We start from the raw sequence: 24,960 nt of genomic DNA, 5'->3' as shown, positions 1-24,960 counted from the left end.
ACGTTTATTCTAAACGAGTAGCGTCTGTAAAATTCAAATGGATTCAAGCGTTATTAATCACGAATTTCTTTTCTAACAATAGCCATTAAGATCGCGCTAAGTAGTATCATTGAAGCATAATCGTTGCCTAGCGGTTTTAATGTCAGATTAAAACGCGATAAGTAAATAGTCTTGAGGGGCATCCACACAGTTAGCCGCGTAATTGCGAGCGAGCAGCGCCGCGGAAAAAACTTAGCGAGACACCTCACGCACATGCCGCCGGATCCGTTTATAGAAATGTTGCGATTTACATCCACTGACACGATACTTGAATACTTTTGAGAGCATATGCTGCTTTTGAGTACAGTTCGCGACCGCGGAGCCGCCTCTTTTTGCCCGGTGACGTCACCACAAGCTGGCAGTGATGCTCTTTCCCATCCGAGGCGCATCAATAGCATTCGGCATTGTCTCGTTTGTTTACATCTGTCCACGTTTCGTTTAACGCGGAGATCAATTGTCATGGGATTTGGACGCGCAATTTAACCTCTTTGTCGCCATGATCCAATTCAGCGTTTCGCGCCGAAATAAAATAAATATAATGGCGGATCGATCCGCGGACGACGCAGCTGCGCGCGCGCACTGCACAATATTCATTAGGCGCGCGCGCTAGAGTGGAACCGCGATACGATACGTTTTTTGTCTCTCGCTCGCACGCAGCACTTGCATTTTTTTTTCGACAACGCATCGGCGATTTCGTTTTATCGTCCCCGTCGAGTGGTTTTTGCCGTTTGGAATTCCTTACGTATCTCGTTTCGGGTTCGTTTGTGGATGAAATCGCACCGTAGATACTTTCAATTTCAGCTACAACGTGTGGGAAACGTAACGCGATACTTTCGAAAATTAACTTTTAGACATCTTCTTCTACTGGTAAATCTTGAAGCGTCTCTATCACCCATCTTAATTTCGCAATAAAAATGCTAACTGAAGCTACAAATGCGATGAAATGCATTTACTCGGCCTTGGTGGTTATTAAGGCTAATGAAATCTTGACATGATAACTAACTGGTTTGGTATTCAGCTGTCAGCGAGCACGAGCTGATCGAAATCATTATCGACTTTTAATTTCATAACCCCAACTCACGTTACAAATCTCCGACAAATTCTTGAAATGCGTGTACAATATTGAGGCATTTGAGTACATAAATCACAGGCGTGTAATAGAGTGGTCACAATTTGTGTCATTGGGCCAGTTGCGAATGTATGTTATTATAGAATTCGCTGTAACCTTTGCGATGGACGCCATGCGATGGCGTGAGCCGTTCAATTAGCGGCTGACACGCTGTCCGCTCGCGTCGCGTTTTTATACCGCATTAGTATGCCGATGAACCAAACGTAGCTCTTTCATCAACCAGTGACGTCAGAGATGTTTCAATAATAATCGAACGAAAATCAGGACGAACCCCGCTCGAGGTTGCATCGTGCAAGAATAAAAATTTGAATTAAGAACTCTACATTAATTTCATTTTAGAGTAAAAAGATCTCTACTCTTATATCGTTCGAATGAATTTTTGAAATTGAATTTAGAACTCATTGAAAATAAGCACATTCGAAATTTGAAACAGAATCAGCCAGAGCCATGTCAAATATCCCACGTTCCGTTTCACGCGTCCGCCGCTCTAAGCGTTGATTTGTACGAATTCGGTTCCGAGCGTTCCGTTTTTGGCGAGTTGTTCGGCGAGAAAAAACTCGCCGCTCGAGCGACCGCGTTTTTGCGGCCGCGTCAGAAGATGCGATAAAAATGGACGCCAAATGAGTATTAATTCGCACCGGTTAATAATGACATAAATACACTAGGTACGATACAGGCTGATTGTGATGTCAAACGCATAGAATGCGATATGACAGCTAGGTCGCACGTTTTTCAATGACAGATCGCCCGCTGGTAGTTGGATGTTGATTGATTTTATTTGTGCGCACCGCAGTAGGTAGTACAACATAGTTCTACATACCGTTCTGTGCTATAATTTTTTGTGGAATTTTTCAGTCTTGCTTCCAATGAGGGTAAATTAATGAATGCCCTTATCAGCGCTGCATAAATTAGCCTTCCTAAGCCATTGACTTTAATCATCTGCCCATCGAGCGCGCATTTCTTGATTTTCTCTATCTTTAAGAGAAGCTGAAAATTAACTAATACCTAAATGTTTATTTTTAAATTGTTTGTTAATCTCATACATACCTACATGGAAAATGTTTACCTGTCCATCAGTGGAAAATTTTACTGAATTAATCATTTTGCAGTGTTGCGTCATTAGTTGACAGCAAGAAAACAATAAAATAGGTAGTTATATAAGCAATTCGTTAGAAAATGCTGAAAGGAAAGGGTTAATTCTTGATCTAGGTTGACATCAGCCTGTATGTGCCGCGTAATTATTAATGGGTCCTGCATTCCTCGCGACACGTTTCGTGCGCTTTCCCGATTTTGTCAGCTTCGTTTTGCTTCCATTCCGAAACTCATTGTACTGGTTAACTTTCGAGTTCTTTTCGACGATTTTGTCCTTCATTTACACTTATTGCGATGTAATCGTATTTTAATCATTTGTATGAGCTTCCTACATGCGCATTTCAATAATTTTAAAGTGATAATTATGTGGATGCGAGAATCGGAACACCGTTTGAACATTAAGCGTAGAGTACACGCACTGGATACAATGTAGCCAACGCAATTCCTGAGCGCGGAAATAGAAAAAAAAAACAATTAAAAAAGTTTTAACAAAAAACGGGGCCGGTATCGCTCTTTTAATTAATTACCTACTTACCAGTGCGAAAATACGCTAAAAGCATTATAATCCGCCACCCGCGGCCATCGATCGTTTAAATTAAACGTACACGTATAGACGCCTAAAAAAACTCTCATTATGTATTTGACGGGAGGGCCAGCGCCCTTATAACCTCGACCAGTATAACTTGACATGTCGCGTCTCCCTTCGCCGCGTGCAGCAGCCCGATGGAATGGTAACAGGAATGTTTAGAGAGGTCATTTTACGCTGGGCGATTAGCCAGTATAAGTTGAGCTGTAGTACCGTGGATGCGGTTCAGGGTGACGGCTCTGAAGCATTTTTGGGGTAAATAAGCATTGTAGGGTCGCGAGGGGTGGGGGCAGTCAGCACCAGCTGACGTGGATTAGAGGGAGTACCTACAAACATGGGGTGGAAACCGTAGGTATGGTTTTGGTACCTATTTGTTTGTTATTGATATCAATGGGGCAGTAATGACTATATTGAAAACTGGATGAGTTAGCGTGGATTCTGTCTATGCAATTATGAGGGCATTGTCTTCGTTTTCTATAGAGTTCCAGTGAGATGAGTACTTTGGTATTTTGTTCACTTTCAATATCTAAAACTTAGGGATAATAACGTACGTAATTAACGCAGTTCTTGACGTTTAAAAAAGAGATTCTAAATACTATAATTTTTACAGTAGCTATGAATCTTCCAGCTGATCAGTCGTACCAAAAACTCAAGACCAAACACGGTTTTAAAATCGAAACGCGCTCGCCATAGACAAAAGTAATGAATGTACGAGACAAATTGCAATTATCAATGGTTAATTTATAACGGTTATGAATACGGTCTCATTTATTTAAATTAATGTAAGGCCGGTGACGTGCCACTTTAGTGACAGACAGACAAAACCACCGGTTAGGTTGCGGTCACACTGCGGTTGTTAGATAAGTGTCTGGCTCATCTTCAGTAACCTTGACCTAGCCCAAAACGGCCATTGCTCACAAATAAAGAAATTGGTCTAGTTTTATAAATATTTATAACATGACGTAGAAATGGCATTAAAGAATTAGATAGTTTCGAGAGCACTCCCCTGACTGCCTCAGCCAATATCGGAATCCTTGGTGTCGACATATCGAGCGAAGTCCAGTTCCGTGGTCATTTAGAGGGTAAGGCTAAATTAGCCTCGAAGAAGCTTGGTGTGCTCAATAGATCGAGACGGTATTTCACTCCAGCCCATCGTCTGCAACTTTACAAGGCGCAGGTTCGGCCTCATATGGAATACTGTTCTCATCTTTGGGCAGGTGCGCCCCAGTACCAGCTTCTCCCTCTGGACCGCATTGAACGGAGAGCAGCTCGAATCGTTGACTGCCAGGACATTTCGGATCGGCTTGACCCCTTGGCGCTGCGTAGAGATGTATCCTCACTGTGCATATTCTATCGCATGTATCACGGGGAGTGCTCCGAAGAATTATCCGGACTTATTCCTGCCGCCACTTTTCGCCACCGATCTACCCGACAGCACTTCCACCCCCATCACTTAGATGGTTGGCAGTCCACAACAGTACGTTTCTCTAGAAACTTTCTGCCCCGTACAACCAAACTGTGGAATGGACTGTCGTCTGCGGTGTTTCCGGACGGATACGACCTGCAAGCTTTCAAGAGGAAAGCGTATCTTTACCTTAAAGGCCGGCAACGCACCTGTAACGCCCCTGGGTCTGCGGGTGTCTATGGGCGACGGTAATCACTTACCATCAGGTGATCCGTTTGCTCGTTTGCCTCCTATCACATAAAAAAAAAAAAAAAAAGATATGCAGATTTTATGCTAGTTGGCTTTAATTTTGTGCTATGCGCTAATTTTAAATTTCTTTCTTGGAACATTTCTGTGGTTTATTGGTAAAAAAGTGTAGATTTTAGATTCAATCCATTTTAAATCCTTCTTAACATTAAATACAATGGGTTTAACTTCTTAACATTAAATACAACTTAACATTAAAGACATTAAGTCGGGCAATGTATAATCAGCTTTACAGTTAGAGCGGGAAAATGAAAGAAAATGGCGGCAAATTAGGCTAGTGATTAGTTTTACTTAATTAACCTGCGTTGTTTCGGCCATTTCTGGTAATGGATTGCTTTGATTGAGGTTTCTGACAATTTTATGCATGTTGATTTGAATGTAAGTAAATTAAATGTTTCTAACCTTGTATAATGTCCGAGACGTTGAAAAATTAACCCTAAAAATAGAATAAGTAGTACAGTAATTTCAAATTAGATCGTACTGTGAAATTGCATTTCTTTGTCATTTGTAAAAAAGCTCCTCTCACAACAAGCGTTTCCCGCCAAAACACAAAACGACAGATTAAAAAAGTTTTATATTTTTTAAACCCCCGCGCGGGCAAAAAGGTTGTACCAAAAAAAGTATTTAATCCGGCCCATGAATTTTTATAAAGTAAACATATTGTAATTTTTATAATCCCGCTAGCAATGGAATAAAAGTGAACAGACAAAAAGCTTTTCAGTGTAGATATAAACATGGTTCTTGCTGTATCTTATATTTATAACGGAGATTATAGGCATCTGCCATTTTGAATATGGGATTATTTTCTTAGAAAAAATGTATTTGATCCTTCTTACTCGTTGTAGAGTTCTTATGGTTGAGTTAGTAAAATTTTAGTAACAATTTTATCTGATTAAGCAACTAAGAAAATTTGAAAACTGATTTTATTTCTTACCATTATGGCAATGAAAATATGAAATGAGAGAATAAAATATACTGGTACTTCTAAAAGCACGTCTTATTAATAATAATAGTACAAGCACACTTACACCTACATTTACAGAGCAATAAAGCCTACAAATCTATTATTCACCGCCGATTCAGAGCGTTTAACACTAAACTGCGGGCGCGCGGTCTCAGAGGCCGATCGTAAAATTTCCCTTCATTTAAAATTCCGAACGACAATCGAATGTCCAACCCTCGCTCGCAGGCCTGAATATTTCAGCGGCACCTGTAAAATAATTTTCGCGATCAAGTCCTACCGTTTACCACCCTGTAATTTAACCTAGGTAATTTGCGGGCCCCCTTAGGTATTGAAATGATAGCCTAGGGCATTCGTTAAGTCTAAGTACTTATTATTTCGCTATACGTTGATTACAGACTATAAATTTATTCTTGTAGGTCGGGTTATTACGCGGCAGAACGCTGTCACTGCTTATGAAATGCGTTTGGAGAATTCTCTTTCAGTTGAATTATGAATCATAAGGGGTATTTTGGATCGAATTATAATTGTTACGCGGAGGGCTCGTTATCGTAATTAGACCACACAGCTCGGGCTAGACCTAAGGGGTTTTACAAAAACATGCATGTTGGATGGGGTTTGATAAATTCAAATTTTAATGGCCAAGCATGATAATAAATGATACTACATAATTTACTTCCGGATATTGAGCTTAAGTTACACTCTAAAAATTGTACTCATTACTTCAAAATAAATTATTGGTTTTTTACTAACGGGAACTCTATGTAACTGAGACTTGATACCCAAATTGTGCTTTCATAGTCTTTTTACAATTGCCTCATTAAGAAATATCACTCCTGATGGTCGTAATTTAAACAATACTTTAAACTGTTTATATTATTGCCCACAAACGGGTGCATAAACAAACACAAATTCCCTCTAAAATTAGCCGATTTCTGGATCACAGCCCACAATAAAAACGGACATTTGCTTTCGCGAAAAGTGCAATCAACCCTCTACGGGGCAAACAAAGAAAACTCGGGGTCAATTCGTCACGCGGAGCCGACGTTATTTGTAGCAGATCAATCAAGATTATGGCGGTAATGCGTTAACCCTTCGGTCTCACAGGCCCCCTGCCTGTGATTGTTTCATCAATGTGTCGATGATTAGGGGTTGGGAGGGATGTCGTTCCCGAAAATTAGTTTTCGTTAATGTAATTTTTGCGATTCGATGTGCATTTGGTTAATGCAGTCTGATTGTTAATACATCGTTCTGCAATTAGAAAATTACTTTTTTCCAAAGTAGAGATGTATAAATTTTTACCATGGCTACTAAATACAAGATAAACATACATAAATATAAACTGCACTATGATTGCCTTAACATCTTTTGCTTGACATAGATAGATTCACCCCTTACAGGATTCAAACCCGAAAATGCAGCTGGCAATGTAGTCCAGTATGTCCACTGGCCATCAATGATTGATAACTAACTGTCCACAATTTGATTTTTAAACTTGTTTGTTACTGTCATTATCAGATCATGGTTCAAAATACACTCAAGTGCCATTTACTTGTTCAAAACCATAGGTGTGAAATCATCAAGTATACTTATCTGAAGTATACTAGACTATTCAAATGCGCACAAAGAATCAACAATACGGCCAAGCCCTTCTTTCGCTACCCTCCGAAAATTAACTTAAAAAATTACATTAACAAAAGCCAAAACACATCGCTACCCGCAGATAAGTTATTAAACATTGCACCATTACACTTTAATTTCTGCCCTGCTGGGATTTAGGGGAGTTTCGAAATTAAAAAAGGCAATAGGGGTGCAGAATATGCTTAGCCATTCATATGCCATGCGTTTATTTTTGTTTAAACATACGCGGTTTTAAAGCTTGAGGTAGTAGCTCTGTCAAAGTTTTGGCTTTTTTGGCGCTAGCTCACGCGGTTTTAAAGCTTGAGGTAGTAGCTCTGTCAAAGTTTTGGCTTTTTTGGCGCTAGCTCACGCGGTTTTAAAGCTTGAGGTGGTAGCTCTGTCAAAGTTTTGTCTTTTTTGGCGCTAGGATAATTTGAGGTAAACCATAGATTATTGTGTAGTATTCAAACCTCTTTTCTGACACATGACGTGGTCTTGCATGAATTTGAACACAAATACTGAACTCTATTAAAATGAATGTATAATGTATAAGCACTTACAGGGCAGATAAATGTATCATTCTAGAGAGCATTCTCTCGATTGCGATCAAATACCAGGCTGTTATATTATGAATAAAAAAAAAATTATGTTACATTAAGTTTCTTCAGTATTTCGATGGGAATCTGTGGGTTTCAGTGTGTCATCTACTAGGCAATCCAGTCGCTGATTCTGTTACTGTGTTTCTTATTTGTATAGTTCAACTTTCGTCTTGTTTAAAATGTGTTTTTTCTTGTACGGTTAAACTTTGGCCTTGTTTAAATGTTTTTTCTGTTGTAAAACACTTTTTGCTTGTTTATTTTCAAATCGCCGCGTGAGTGCACTCGTGGCTGAGTAAACACTCGACGCTGTTTGCCTGCGCCGGCGCATGGGGTTCATAAACTATACACACGGTTTTGACTCGCGCTGCATATTTTTTATAATGGGTCAAAAGAATAATTTTAATCAAGTGGTGGCATTGAACGTGTTAATTTATTGTTCCGAAAATGCCAAAAATGGCATTTTTTAATTTTCTTTAACTTTATAGGTCTTTTTCACGTGAATTTTTAATACCTAGTATTCTATTTTACCTGCACCAGTTTTATTTGATTTTGTATATTATATCGAATTCCAATTCGAATATGATGTCGTGATAAAATATCCAGGTGTTTTTAAAATTAATTAAACATGCTTAACGCCTTATCACGATTTGAAAAAACGTTCAAAACCGACACAACTCATTTGGTATTTGTTAATGCATTTTTTGCGTCTCCAATCAACCCTAAAATGGCATTCAGCGTTTGAAAAACGAATCGATTATAAAACTCAAATAAATAATCTTTTTAAAATTCATTACTACTGCGCCGTGCATACAGTACACACATACTGCCTTCGCGCCGTCTTTATTTTTTCTACAATCTTTTTTTGACGCCAGCTGTCTATGGTCTATGGGGTCATCGCAAAACGTTCCTTTATAAAATATGGCCGTACAATAGACAAGAAAAAAAACGTTAATACGGCTATTTAAATTCATGAGTACGTTTTCTAATTTTTAGTTTTTGCTCAATGAAAAAGGTTGTATAGTGTGAACTGCACGTATGCTATGATTAGATTCACTGTATGCTAATAACAATTATTATAGGTATCAGTACTTACTGAAGTAAAAGTCGTGGGAAGTGCTGAAGAAACTACATTAACTGTTATAAAAGATTGATAGATACGCGATTATGCTCTTTATGTACACGACATGTGGTTTATTTCTACCTGCTTCAGACGCAGAGGTCCCGGGTTCGATTCCCAGTGGGGGCAGATTTTTCTGTTCGGTTTGGTTGGTGGTAGGGCTTGTTCTGAGTCCGCCTGGCTAGCTACCACCACCTTACCTAAGTCTGTCGCCATAACAACAATGAACAATGTTAACAGCATTATTGTGTTCCGGCAGTTAGAGGTAACAGATAGTCAGTTCCTCCGTGGTTGAGGATTCCGGGTGAAGCTCGCTTCCACCTTCGGCCTGATCGTCACCTACCATCAGGTGAGATACCGGCCAAGAGCTTTGTCGTTGTGGATAAAAAAAACATAACAATTATTTGACTATCAGTAGAGTAAGTACAAACAAAACTACGAATAAATTTCTATACTCTAGGATATGTGTCTAAATTCAGTATGGTTCTTGTAACTCACGAAGGCGAGTGATCTTTACTTGTGTGTGTACGTGTACATGCACATAACGATAGTGTAATGTCTGTCAAAACTTTTGAAAAAACGAACAGTAGCGTGCCACCACACGGTGTAAAGCTCACATAAAAGTAAAGAGGAAGAGAAAAAAGTGACAATCAATAAAAAACATGAAAAAGAAAAAGAAGTTTCTCGCCAGCCAGGCGAGTAGCCAAAGAGTTTGGTCGTACATTTGCGACCTCTACCATTTTACCTAGGCCGTCATTAGACAGACCTTTGGGTCTAGACAAAGTGCAAATTATAATCGCAAACCAGTCGAAAAGTGGTCGAAAAGCCCCTTTTTTGTATGGAGTTTTGACGGATTCGATTTTCGATTCGATCAAAAAGTGCGTTTTGTCTAGGGGGGCTGTACATGCCTTCGTGAATTGCAACACACTATACTAAAACTCTACCTATATGAAATGTTGCCATATCACAAACTCTACAATATTATTATTATCAAACTTATCTTCAGTAATAAAATATTTTATCCCAGACAAGGATCTAGGATAATAATAATAATATCTCAGATAAAGTCCATATTTATTTGCTTAGACTTATAATATAATTAAGTTTGAAAGCGAATTTTATTATCTCAAGTTAATCTTAAGTTGGTTTATCTAAAGGACTCTATCAATAGCGATGCGCAGGACATTTGCATCATAAAAATTAAGCACTGAACCTCTTGCTAGCATTATCAACCATAACCTTAAGCTTTAAAGTCGATATTCGAATGACTGTAAAGATATATTTGTTCAAGTACTCATATTTAACATAATATTACTAATGCAAGAAACTTAGGGCCGCAATAACGCATATTTCATCAACCAACATTATTCATAACTTTTTCTTCAATAATAAAACGGATTGCTAAAGAAAAAATACTATCATATTTATTTATGTTAAATGCAAGTGTAAAAATGCTAGTTATTTGCACGCTTAACTTTTTTTCGTAAAATAATTGGTTCGTAAAAAAGTGTTTAATAATATATCTTTACTACTGAATTGTTAGTATTTGTATAATTACGATGATAACTATACATCGTTAAGTAATTAGTAGATAATTTATTTACCGCAGTATGTTTAAAATAAATTGAACACCTATTATAATTATCGAAGTAAAATAGCGCAATTAACATCAAGTTTGGTTGATTACGTATGAGGTATACACTGACATGTTTCAATATAATAAATTAATATTTTTTTCTTGTTGTTCTTATTTTATTGCCAGTGCTGGATGCTCGTGTTGCCAGTGGAAAAAATGGCGACGATTTCTGTATTTCATTATTTATCACTGCAGATTTGAAAGTGAGCAAAAGAGAACTTTAGTTATAGGTACTTAGCAATTTTATGGGCCCTGGCCTGAAATAAATGATTTTTTATTTATTTTATTTAGCAATTTTTTTCGCTATGTTATCTGAGAGTATACTTGTCTATGATTTGCATCAACCACCATTTATACCTATTGAAGGGGTATGTAACTGTTAGTTAAACTCTCTCAACTAAGGCTGAGTTGCACCACTAACTTTGACCGTAACTTTAACGATAACCGGTGTCTTTTGTATGGAATATGACAGATTTTAGACGTTTGTCAAAGTTAAAGCAAGATGGTGCAACTTAGCCTTAGAAACTTTATGTTTGATTTCCCGCTTGTGAAATAGAGCATTAGTTTTCAGATTTAGGCCCGATTTGACCAAACTTTTATCCGAGAATAACTCCTGGTATAACTGGCACATTGACAGTTTCAGTATGGGAAATATGTCAAAACTGATGACTTATTTTGAGATTAATATTTACTCTTGTTTGGTCGAATCCACCCTTAAAGACTGAATTAGTTATCCGATTACACAAAAATATTAAAAATGTAGGTTGTACTACTTTTAATCTTGACGAGTGGATGTGACGATTCATACTTCCATAGATACCTTGTATAATATACATCCACGCTTTCACTATACATATTGACAAAGGGCACCAATTTAACAATTTCCCACAAGGTGGACCGACGACATCATGTTACATGGAAAGCATTCGGGAAGGCCTATGTTCAGCAGTGGACGTCCTATGGCTGAGATTTAGCATGAGCATTTAACTCGATTTTTAATTAACCAATCGACTCATAATCACTTATTACCAGTTAAATATTGACAAACGTCATCTCAGATGACTTTATGACTTGATTAGGGTTGATAATCAAATAATTAATAACTAGAATATTAATAAACTAATTGATTTATTCATATTTCACTAATTAGCTTCATATATGCCCATTAATTGGTTTTATAATACTTGTATGTATTAAAAACACGTATGACGAATTTAAATATTGGCAGATCAATCAACATAATTAATTATCTGTTACTAATGTTATTAATGAGATATGATTTTTGATTAGAAGTTTGTTCTTATGAATAATGATTCATATTTAAAAATTTAGAGACGAAAAGCTTTATACTAATCATGTAGTACAAGTGCACTGGATAGGGCCTAGGAAAGTACTGAATAAATAAGTATTTGATTTTGATGATTTTCGCCCGTATTTACAAACGATGCTTGCTTAAGTGAAGTAGCAAATTGAACGCACAGCGTTAAATAGAGCTTTGTGGTTGGTTCGTGTGTCACCCTGTGCGTCCATGCGCACTGTGAGACCTCATAGTAATGTTTGTGAATACGGGCGTAAGTCTCTCTCGACTCAAAGGTTATGTGTTCAATTTCTAGATGGAATCAAATAGGTTTCCAGTTTGTTTTCTGAAACAGTAGGATTTTGCTTAGGAGAGCACCAGTCAAGACGTCATGACAGACGTCGACAGATATAAAGTTTTACACCAGATATTTACCCCGTCCCTAGTAGTTTATTTCAGTCATAAAACTTAGTTTCCCAGGAATTAATGAATGTGCACTGTGCAGTCAATATGTATTGTCAGAACTAGGAACTTGCGGGCTTATCCAAGTAAACTGAAGCAAATCTCCAAATGACGAATAAAATACATAATACAAATTCAGAACGGATTTACAGCACGTATAACGGTCGTTACGGCGGGACAGCGTTTAGCCGACTGCTCCGGAGTGAGTCATTACAGCACCTTTATTGCCCTCTAACTCCCTCAGCCCTCTGATCGCGTTAATGCCCGAAAAACTGACCTTCCGCCCCCAAACGACCCGCCAGGGACCGGTTAAGTAGGCAACTATCCTCCACTCAAGGAGTTACAACTCATTAAAACAGTGGTGCGAAATGCCAAAACTCCAGCACAAAAACTTAACAACCAACAAACCAAAAAATGACACCAATCATACCTCTGAGACAATAATGACACTGACATCTGTCAGAACGAATCACGCCTCTCAGTTTCGTGGATTAATAAATCAAACATGGACGCCGGTTAGTGACAAAACTCACATCAGAAATTACAGGTCACAAATCGTCACACACCACGGCCATAAATCAACTGGAATTCTTTGTGTTATAAAAAAGAAACTAAGCAAATACCCCGGGCCGGCCGACGTCTACCTGCCCTCGTATCTTTTGAATACTTTTCTTGTATTAAAATAAAATTTTTGAAGGCACGGATTTCGGGACAAAAAACGCACGAAAAACGCTCCTTTCATTTGTTCGCTCTCTCTCCCGCGCGTGTGCGCCGTCTCCCTCTAATGGGGATGATGCCCTGCTAGCCAAAACTGAAGCGTCATTTAGAAATATTTGGCTCAGATTATAAACGTTCGGCTTTAGTTTTCGACTCGCATTTGTCTGAAAATAGAGACGTTTTAATTTAAGCGCGTTTTGTTTAGTAACGCAACAGACGCGGGCGGGCAACGCGTAGTTTGCATATTCGGGGGCACAAAAATAAACAGAGTAACGTTTACAAATTCCTGTTAGTTATGAATAATTTTCGATCATTTACATAATATTTATGGCGGGGACGAGTCGAACAGTGCAAACAAAGGTCCGTCTCACGTCCAAGTTCTTTTAATTCCAGCATAGAGCCCAAACAAAAGTTAAACAACCAAACCTCATTTTATAGACCTTCGTTTATGGCCACAATATTCAGTAGGAGCCATTTTGTTAAGAATATTTATGGCATTTTTTGTGGGCTCAATGAGAAATGACTGATATTTGACGTTTACAAGTATACCATAAAGACATTTGTTCATTACGTCGCTTTATGGGAGGCAGTAAACTGAGAGGGAATAATATTCGCACGCCGTGTGTCAAACAGGTGATTAGGTCGCCTGCCCGCCCGTTCGCCCGCTAAGACGCGCACGCGTCCGCTATAAATAAAAATTTCGTAAGAGGAATGCACCGTATTAATACACTATAATTTTAAAATTCGAACTACTTCAGTAGCGACTCCACCGGCCAGCTTTAGGTTTAAAAACTCGAAAAAAAAAATCACCTGCGCTCGACCGCGCGCATAAAAAGTTATTAAATAGGAGGCGACTTAACTAAATTACAAAACTCGATCTCCCCGCATTATAGAATAATTTACCATTAAAGGCTATTGCGGCGCGCGTGCGATTCTAAATCATATGTTTAAGTTTGACAAGCGTCAAAATGGCTCGAAAAGGTTGATTTATTAAAACTCTGACGAGATCGATCGGCCTGCATCTTAGGTAGCCTCTCGGTGCTTTATTTTATCTTATAAATAGATTTTTTATTACAAATTACAGGGTACCACGTTTGGTAGCGATTTTGAGGCCGTCGCTTGTCCGCTACTTGTAGTAATAACCGCCGTTTAGGGAGTTATTTTATTATGCGCTTTAATTTGTGGCTAATAGGGTTTAATATCCGTCCATGCGCGTGAACATAATTTGGTCGTCATGGGACCTCGGTAATGATGAGTTTCGTAGCTTTTTTCGACGCCAGATTTAAGGTTACAAACAATATTAAGTTCACAGTCCGGGACATAGTCCCCGCAGACAGGGCCCAGTCAATCGATCGCTTATCTGCTGATCGGGAATCAGTTTGTGGCGTCATCGTCTCCACACGGCAGGGGACGACAAAAGCCCTACATGAAGGCATTTATTCAATTACACAAACAATACAGTATTTCGCCTGAAAGTGCACAATGGGCGAACAATAAAGGCTCAGGTAAACGCTGTGAATAGAGAAAACGACGATTGTCGTTGGACAAAGATTTTTGGGACGAGTCAAAAGTTATACTGCACGGTTTGTTTATTTTTACGAGACATTCAGGACTTACGGAAATAAAAACTCTTTTATCCGAGCCCTTTGGGTTGAATTGATAGTGCAGTAACGGGCCATCGCCGCAAAAACTGGATGCCATAACTGGGATTCATATTAAGTTTGAGTCCGCATCGACACCTAACTTCGGGCCGCGGTTTTTGTCGCGCTGTCGAACGTTATGGCGGCATTAAGCGTGCCAAAGGCATACTGAATTAATTGCTCGGTAATTTACTGTGAAATATTTATGATCCGCAGAACGGGAACAGAGCGATGTTTTCAAATATAGAGTGATAATGTGCCTAAATAAAGTTGCCAGCGGAGCGTGCGCTCGTAACTCGCTTTGAATTGGCGTTTTATCATGCAGCGCCATTGAAGGCTTGAGAACCTTACAAGAATTGGTAGTTTCCAGGCGGCTGATGTCGGCCGATCGCATATCTTATTAGCATTTAATTCGTGGTGTCTAAAAGTGGGGGCTCCACGGGTCGGTGCCCCCCCAAATGAGGGACTTCCGTGCTTCAGGGCGAAGGGGCGGCGGCTTCGGCGTGGCTGCTGTCCACGACAGGATTGGTCAGTCTCCACGAGGGTGGCAAGCTCAGACCATCCAATCCCTCAACTCATTACCTCAGAATAAACATCCGATCGTTGACCCGCTAATACGAAATTTATTCATAGCCCACGCTTTAACATAATTGCCAGAAAAAACGAAATCACAACGCCTTGTTAGAAACGATAACAATCGTAGACATTTAAATAATTATATTTTGGTCGTAAAAGAAGTAGCTGTCTATCGCGATTGTACAGTAGCAGTTTGTTAATTTTATATTTTTTGAAAGTGAAATTCTACCGTTAATGAATTTAAAAAATACTTTCCTATTTGTATTTTACTAGAGAAAAAAATAGTAGCATAAGGTTCTCAGAAAAGAACAAAATTAGGCCCATAAAGTAAAGTGTCCTGCCCACTGTGCATCAAGTTACACCGCCGATACAAAACAATCGTTGCATCAAATGATCGCCGGTGTAATGCCCATTACGAAGTGGGCGGGATGGACTCCAGCGCCCTCCGATTCCATTTTTATGTGCCAGTGTAGGCTGTCATTAGGCTCTACACAGACTACTGCATGTCTTAACGGCATTCGTTTATTTTGAAGTAGGCATTAACTTAATTAAAATCCAATATAGTCAATAAAACCAATAATTCTCATAAAGAAGGCCATGATCCAGAAGAACTTCTTAGGCTGAGTTCCACCATCTTACTTTAATCGTAACTTTAACAATAACCGGTATTTTCTGTATGTAGTTTGACAGATTTCAGAGTTTCTCAAAGTTAAAGTAAGGTGGTGCAACTCAAGCCTTAAAGTTTCACACGCCCTTGATACTATGTCATTAATATCTTTTAAACGTCATGTTAAATTTTAACTCGCAACTTTAAAACCAATCTTACTCAAAAACAGTTTATTGTTTACGTAAACCTGATTTCATTGACATAAACCTTCCTGACGTATGACATGACAGATCTCAAAGCTGTAATAAAAGGCTGTCAGTAAAAGTGATAATTTATTACGATGCAGCGGGTAATTATTTTTGACGTCCGTAAATAGCAATTATAATCAAAATTGAAAAAAAAAGTCATTAATAAATCATTTATTGAGTGAGCACTGAGTTGTGTACTCTATGCATTAGTAAAGTAAAGTAAAAATTAAAAAATGTTTTATTTGACAACATTACGTTATTTTGTACTTGGTGTATTTATATTATATATTGGTTTTGGTTTTTCGACCGTCTGTGGAGTCTTCCAGTGACTTGGCCCACTTTTAGCTTGGTTGCTAGTAGTTAATTTTGAAATATGTTTTGTTCGAGCAACCGGGCCCACTCTAAGATTCTGAAGTAGATTTTTGTTGATTTGGTGTTTAATTTAATAAAACATTGAAGGTGGGCCCTTACTGGAACAAAAAAATACTTAATAATTTACCTAATCCTGCGACTTGGCCCGTTGTGGGTCAAGCTAAAAATGGGCCAAGTCACTGGAAGACTCGTCTGTGCTCAGCCTTATTGGCCCTGTACACCGTGTAGGCAGTCACAATCATTATTTTGACCGGTGTTTTTATAACCTCGCCCAGTGGGCCACTAATACAACAACTTTGTACAAGTCGCTAGCCAAAACATTAGTAAAATTGGAACTCCGACATGATTTATACACGAAGTTGGAATAGACGAAGTTTGTTCCCATATTTGGAGTTGGGTTTTTTGTAACGAGGATTTACGTTATTCAAAATGCAATGGTTTCGTTGCTTCTGGTTTTTTGCTAGCTAATTTCGTAGCTGTGACTTATCTGTATTATTATAGGTATACAGGGTGTTAGGTAAATGGGTATATGAGCCGACACTAGCCCATGTTAACATGGTCATATAAATGGTATGGTGAAGTCAGAAAATTAATATCTTCATTTTAATTATTTTAATTTTCATACAAATCGGATTTTATAAAATTTATTTTGTATGAAAATAAAAAAAAATAAAATGATGATATCAAATTTCTGACTTCACCATACCATTTATATGACCATGTTAACATGGGCTAGTGTCGGCTCATATACCCATTTACCTAACACCCTGTATAACTTAACTCAGTCAGTGCCTGAGGTATGGGATCGGCACGGGAGGGGTAACATTGACATATTATGACATGACCGAGCATGCAAATCTGAAGTCTCACTGACGTTTGACCGTCACAAAAACTCCCTCCCGTGACGCTCCCATACTCCTTTAAAGAGGCTTCCGGCGAATGGGACCGCAATTAACTAGGCCCGCGGTCCCAGTCGCCGGATCCATAAAAAAATAATAATTTTCTTCCGGCAACTGGGACCACTCAGATAACTTTAAAGAAAATATTATTCAATCCAAAATCGGTACAGTACTAAAATCCATGAGTGGTTCAAGTCGCCGGAAGAAAATTATTTAATTTTTACGCATCCGGCGACTGGGACCGCGGTCCCAGTTAATTGCGGTCCCAGTTGACGGAATCCTTACTTTAAAGCGTAGTAACTCCACTTGTGACAAAACTATGTGTCACCTTGACAGGTTGACGAATGACAGATTTAATTCAATCCGCAACATTAGATTTGCATCATTGCACGGTATCTCTTAAACTGCCTATGAATAAATTAGAAATTAAAACGAAAGTTTTCTATCCTGCTCTAAAACTGCTCTTTTACCTAAACGTCAATTATTCTTTAATCAACGTCTTAGGACATTTATGGCTTCGAGATATTAATCGAATCCATACATTTTAATGCATTCATACCGTGAAGGACTAATTTAAGTTTTATTATAACCCAATAAAGTTGTTATTAGCGTGAAGATTCTTAATATTGCAGTGCATTAAAAACGTTTTCTTACTGATGTACGGCAGCGATGGTATTTAACGAAATCAGCTGATGACCTTACACTGGGGAAAAATAAATGTATCTAATAACGTAAAGTATGACATAAAAAACCGTTAAGATACAGATAGCGAACGCCGACGGCGGTATTTTCATTTCGATATTTAAAATAATGTAAACGGTATGTGTTATAATTAGTAATTTTATCATCGATATTCGTGATCGAAATAATTATAGACTATACATTTTAAATTCTCATTAAACTAAATGCCATTAGACGTTTTAAAAAAAATAAATGCCACCGCCATTTTAATCGGAAAGAAAAGAACAAAAGTTTTGGCGCCAAATGTGTGTTCTTTTTGTACTCCCAAGCAGTAATTCGCGCCACTAGCCATTGTCTCTTAATAGCGGGCTTGTTTTTGTCAAATTAATTTGTTTGCACTCGCTGCAGTCATAACTCATCTCTAACTGACTGCAGAAAGAAGATTAGGTCATCCGCAGACGAGGCAACTTTGACAGTAGCTAAAGTTGCCTCCTTAGGCTGAGTTGCACCACCTAACTTTGACCGTAACTTTAACGATAACCGGTGTTTTTTGTATGGAGTTTGACAGGTTTTTGACGTTTGTCAATGTTAAAGTAAGATGGTGCAACCCAGCCTTAAAGTTTTCGCTGAACTTTAGCTATCTATTTTCTTTAAATGATTTGCTACACAGTATAAAAAATGTAATTTTAAGTTGACATTTCTCTATGGATCATGAATTGGTATAATTTTAACCTAATTAAAAATATCAAGTCTCGCTTGACCGAGCATCTTGTAAGACATTAAACACGATAATTATAATTACTGATATGTACTTTGAAATTTGATTTTAAAATCAATTACTTGACGACAACCGTATTATTATTTTTAATCAAGCTTACATTCACATTATGAATTTCATATTATCTTTCACTTAAGATTCAAACTTTAATAAATCTAAGGCTGAGTTGCACCACATAACTTTAACCGTAAGTATAACCCTAATCAGTGTTTTTTGTATGGAGTTTGACAGACAGATGTTTGATAAAGTTAAAGTAAAATGGTGCAACCCAGCCTTAGTGACAGAGCCAAAATATTTTTACAGAGCATCTAATCTTGCCTAAAGATGCGTAGTATCTAGACGGCAGTCATCAGACATACATTTTTGTAGCAAAATGTCTCCTAAATACTCCTAATACAACTACTTAAGAAGTCATAGCTTATTTAGCTTGACGTGCCGTTATTTGTACGCGACTTGCTTATAGATGTGTATTTATGTAGAGACGGCAGACTATACATTTTTTTTCGCAAAATGGTTCCTATTAAAATAACACAAGGGGCTACAGTATTAAGCTCGACCTGCCGTTGTCTGTGGACGACCTGCGTCTGCGCACAGCCTAACGCGTCGTCTCTTGATGGACGGCGTTAGATTTTTATCTCATCTAAAAGATTTTTACGACCTTTTTTCTACATCTTTGATAGTGGCCGGATTAAATGAGCAGCAACGAGCATTCAGCGTCTGACTGCTCAGTAATTAGTTATCATAATACTGACCTGCCGGAGTTTACAAATATAAATTTAAAAAAAATGCCTTGAACTGCATTGAAATTCAGTCAATAGTTCAAAGCTTTTTAAGTTGGCCAATCATCATAAAGGTAGCAGAAAGGCGCTGGACGCAGGCCGTTACTAACCGATCAACGTAGAAAACTTTGGGGGAGGCCTATGTTCAGCAGTGGACGTCCTTTGGCTGAAATTATGATAATGAAGTTGGTCAATACTGTATACTCTACAAATATTGCTCTATTTTCATTTATATTCGTCAGTTATCTCAGATTATTAATCCCCCAAGCTCTGATTGCATCATCTGAAATGGTTAACTATACAACACGTGAACCAATAGAGGTCAAATCAAAAAGATAAGTAACTGTAACAGAAGGTCCATTTGCATAAAGCGTTCCAAAGTCACTACCTACACTAATCTGCCTCGCATCTAGCGGATCCATCATCGTACACCCGACTCTACATTGTTCTGCGCTCATATTTCTACAGCGATCCCACTGTCAGATACACGTAATTAACAATATCTAAAATGGAACAAGCTGAAACTAAGTAATGAATGCTTCTAGTGTCAATATACCGGTTGTAAAAATAAAAAATCCGAACCCAGCGGGTAGTACGCATGATACTATCGCATTTCCGGTCAAGTTAAGTTTAAATGTCGAAAAAAATCGTTTCTCAAGTCAGGCCAAAGAGTAACGAACAGAAGCTACAAATGGTTTAAAAGATTTTATGGATAAGATACCGATTATTTATGCTGATATTATGCCTATTTTTGTTCATAATGGAAACTTTGCTGTCAACATAAATGTAGAGCGTCACATTGTGCTGACTATAATTTATAACACGTACGAAAACTTTATAACTATGCTAATTTATTGTAATGAGGATATCGGTGTGTTAATTATAATTAATCCTTGTGAAAAAAGGGAAAGTAACGAAACATAAACAGAAATATTGCTTTAATTATTTCTGTAAATACAAATGAATGTTATTTTTCATGCATTTAAATAAGGTGTTATGAGCAGTTAATTGAACATTAACGAAATCGTTCGCAAAAAGCGAGTCTGCGATGGATAGTCTGTGACAGCGCGCGCGCAACCAACCGAGCGAGCATTTTATTAACGCGTACAGTCAGGTGCCAAATAATGCACACAGTTTTGTATCTTATCCCAGCGGGATAAGGATCAAATAAATTGTATTTTTTTAACACCAGAATGTTTCAACCGTCATTAATCCGGCCGCTACTCTCGTCATTATATTCAAAACACTATGCCTCCTACTAATTGCTCGTAACATTTATTTAACCATCTAATCGTTTCAATGTATACTAAAACGACCTCTCTTTGTTTTCAGATTCGCCAAGAAAAACCTTATTACATAGCAGACCCTGAGGTCGACTCATTAGTAAGTATCCCCCAGTTTATTACATTCCACGAAAGATAAATAAAATTCCAAGATCAGTTTAATATGCCATAAAATGGTGAACACTTTACAGTTCGCTCTCGAGCGCCCAAATAATTTACGATTTGATTAGTTAAAGAGCTGTCTAAAATTAACCACAGGTAAACGAGAAATATTTCTCGGAATAACAATATAAGGGATTAAAAAAACATATATATTGTCACTCATAAAAAGCTGAATCGTACCGTGCGCCTCCCGCGGCTAGCTCGGACAAAAAGTGAAATAATAAAAGCAACATGGCGGCCACCCACCGCCGCCGTTCGACACGGATACTTAACCGATTTTTAACAAATAAAATCTAAGGCATTACGAATCGCGGCAGTGGGCGACGCGCTCGATGTTTGACTTTGTCCAAGAATTAAATTTGTTACAACTCGACCGTTTTGACATGCATCAAAGACTTTCTGTGATTCAATTCAAGTCCATCATTGATACAAACGGAGCCAATTTGTGCGCTAGCGCTGTGTTATCTATCTCCCGGAATATGCCTGGCATTCAAGTAGGGAATGAGAGTCAAAACAGTAGCAGGAGGTGACGCCATAAACTAAGATGTCAGATTACCTGCGCTGGCCTGATAAGCGCCATTGATGCTCTCCTAAACCAACCTTCGCCAGATAAGGAGCCCAAACAACCGACGACATCCGGGCCCAAAGCAAACTTGCGTCGAAAATACGTAAATTATATGACGTTTTTGTCCCAAAGATGACATGTGGTGCCACTGCGCGCGCTGCTGCAGATGTTTAACTTTAACCCCGAGCCTCCGACGCTCCAGTTGTCGAGTAACTTATGTGACAAATCGATGATCACAGACGAAACGAGGCACATTATTAACACCGATCAATTTTTCGAATTAATTTAACATCAAAATATCCAAGTTGAGGCCTTTAATAACGCCCTGTCAACACTCAACTGCAATAATGGTATTTTATATCGGTGCTTTCGTGAAAAAAACTTATAATTTTACAAGACGCAAATTACTCGTATTTAATAATAATGTATTCAAAGTCCCCCCAATCGGGGTTTCAATGAGTCTTTTGAGCGGCCACGCGAGTAATTTACTTCAATTCAATTAAAATTCCAGAATGATCTTTTGTGAAATATTCATAAGAAACTCGTAGTCGTGTGCAGCCATATGTTTTTACTTGTTACACTTAATTTCAGTTGGCTTTTTATGACAATTTTGACCTCAAGTAATGCGTGGATGGGAGATTGTCGTGTTTTTCTTCGCCGGAGGCTCCGTTGTGGCCAACTGACAGGTCTGTGCGTATTTGCCGATGCGTTATTGTGAACGGTGCATTCAACACTTGGATATCTGCAGGGTAATGGAGATTGCTCGCTTGCAATGTGTCAGCGGTTACGTCACTGGCTTTTGTGCCTCGTTTATTTCCCTGCGCTCAATTAGGACTCTTTGTGATATCAACGTCATTTTTATCTTGAATGCTTTTTTAACATGTTGAAGTGTTGGTCCAAAAATACGCCCTTGCAGTGCGCTGTTTCTCAAGAGCGTTGAACTTGGTGTTGGACAAATATCTGTAATGTGCCCTAAGAGTATCAAATGTAAACAGCCGATGGTTTTGTGGTAACAGTGGGTATTATTGACCCGTCCCGGATTGGTTACGCGCCCGGGGTCTGTTTGCGCCCGTCGCGCGTCGCATCTGTGTTTGGATTGTCACAGCCTTTTGAGTGTTAAACTCCTCAAACAGTGTCGCTGGCAGCGGTAGTCGGCAAACAGACTGCAGTCATTAGTATCTGATAACTGCCACAGTTCCGAATGCAGTGGCTTGACAGCTAAGCTTACTGAATTGAAAAGTTATGAGACGGGTTTTAGAGTGACAGCTTAAAATCAAAGCTATCTTTGAGATGGATATCGTGATTTAGAGTTATTAGCCATTTATGATCTAGAAAAGTAACTAATGCTTGCCAAAAATAATTTTTAACTATTGGTTTCTTATTTCTGAATTAGATAAATATCTAATTGGGATAATAAGAGAACTTAAGCAATAAGTATTTAATTAATTACAAGCTTTTATTTACTGTTAACAGACAATATCATAAGGATAACACTAATCTTATTTGACTCCACATTTCTTATTAGCACGACTTTTTCAATTGGACTCATTCACCAAACCCAATTCACTGTTTAAACTTTATCAATGTTTTCCAAAAGGGTCCCCAGTATCCTGCTCCGTATTTGCTCAAAATTTGTCGTCAACCTATAAGAGTTTTATATCCCCTACTCAAAAAGAGCCTGGTGGCAAGTGTTCCTCTTCAAACACGGGTTATCTGCTGTGTCAACGGCCTGCGCCGGCGCACCGAATGGCGCTACTGCTTGTCACTGGGACTCCTTGGGTTTATGCTGCTCTGGTACTTTGGATTACCAATTTAGTTTTGTAATCTACATTGTTGCAGTTTGTTTGTTCGTTTCTTTGCTTTCAAAGAAATTGTCATAAAAGATTACCGAGATTAAATTCCGTGAAGTCTTTCTTATCTCCTGGGATTTTATCGTGATGCTGAAATTTCGCGGTAACGTGACGTAGATCGCTGTATCTAATGACGCATCTAAGTACAATGCTCAAAGCAAATCAGTTGAAAATTACAAACGAATAATCCATCACAGAGCGTTATTAGCGGCCGCGGCACTGCCACAGTCGGCATTATTTTCGAATTTGACTTAAGATGCACTTGTAAATCATCAATCACATCCGAAATAGGATAAGTTGGGAACGTATGCGAGCCGCGTCCCCGAGCAATCAGAAACAAATCATTGCGCTATTAAAACGGCATCAAGACGCTTTTAGATAAGTATCGATTCGAAAAAACACCCGATTATATCTCCAAACAAAATCAAACAATGTTACCTGATAGCATCGCGTATGGAGGAATGTTACCACGCGTGATCCGCCGGCTCGAGATATCGAATGCTTCATCGTTGAGCTCATCAATCGCATTGCTGCGTCACGACGCGACTTGCGAAATATCGATACTTTATTGACCGCTCGCGCACATCCCTACGCGCAGCGGGCGCACTTTGCCCGCCTATTGTTGCTCACTTGCCTTTATCGAGTATGCAAGCCTAATATACGTGCGTATACTCATACCACCATTATGCGCCGGCCTTTCATCTAATTATATGCCTCATTAACACATACCCTTTCTTTACAGATGGTGCAAGCGATACAAGTGCTACGGTTTCACCTATTAGAATTAGAAAAAGTAAGTACAACTTTTTAAGTTATCGTTTTGAGTCGATCGTATACATTCGGACACAACCGGTTTAGTAAATATCACATAACAGCATCCCGATTATCGGAGGACTCGATTCGGAATCGGGATATTGATGCGCGGACCGGTCGGGCGACACCTCGCGTTCGAATTTCAAATTTCGAAAACTATTTCTGATTTGGACGCGATCAGGTGTTTCGCCGTGAATGGGGCGCGTTTGGTTTCCGAATGTTTGTTTTTGGTTTATCTCCATTTGGGAGCGGGACCGGTCCGGTTCTCGCCGCGCCATTATGCGCGGACGCTCCGCTAACGGGACTCCGGGACGACGCTTTTTGCCGTCCGCCGTCAAATCGCACAATTTGCGCGCAGTCGTATTAATTAGCGGCATAAAATTCAAATCTCCGATGTTTTTTACGAGCCGGCCGTGTCGCTCGAAGAATTAATTTAACTTGTCAATATTATGGTCACGTTTCAACGAAACTAGTTTGACTAACGTCTATATCGAGAGGAACGATCTCGAGAAACGAGATACCTTAGCTGTCTCGAAGCGGATTCCATAAAAATATCCGGGCGTCGATCGCATGTGTTAGGAACCGGTAAATTCGGTGAGTACCGGTAAAAAAAGTAGAGGGCATTACAAAAAGCGGTAACGAGATAAAGTGAAATGCGATCCCGGTGTACGAATCCCGGCCGGAGGGCGAGATAAAGGCAGTTAAAAAAGGAAAATGACGCGCCAAGTTCGAAACATCGGC

At 38.8% G+C, this 24,960-nt stretch overlaps 1 protein-coding gene across 5 annotated transcripts in view; it reads left to right on the top strand.

Annotated features, from left to right (window-relative positions):
- The window catches only part of LOC135080508 (homeobox protein homothorax), a 341,592-nt gene that overhangs the window by 37,511 nt on the left and 279,121 nt on the right, over positions 1-24,960 (top strand). For all 5 annotated transcript variants that reach the window (XM_063975145.1, XM_063975148.1, XM_063975146.1 and 2 more), the window contains exons 4-5: positions 20,879-20,929; positions 24,149-24,199. In XM_063975145.1, coding sequence (XP_063831215.1) covers positions 20,879-20,929; positions 24,149-24,199 — 102 coding nt within the window. The remainder of the gene's footprint in view (positions 1-20,878; positions 20,930-24,148; positions 24,200-24,960) is intronic.

The sequence above is a fragment of the Ostrinia nubilalis genome, chromosome 18 (genome assembly GCF_963855985.1).
Source record: "Ostrinia nubilalis chromosome 18, ilOstNubi1.1, whole genome shotgun sequence".
Classification (NCBI taxonomy): Eukaryota; Metazoa; Arthropoda; class Insecta; order Lepidoptera; family Crambidae; genus Ostrinia; species Ostrinia nubilalis.
Note: the sequence above shows the minus strand (reverse complement) of the source record. Positions and strands in the feature narration are given on the sequence as shown.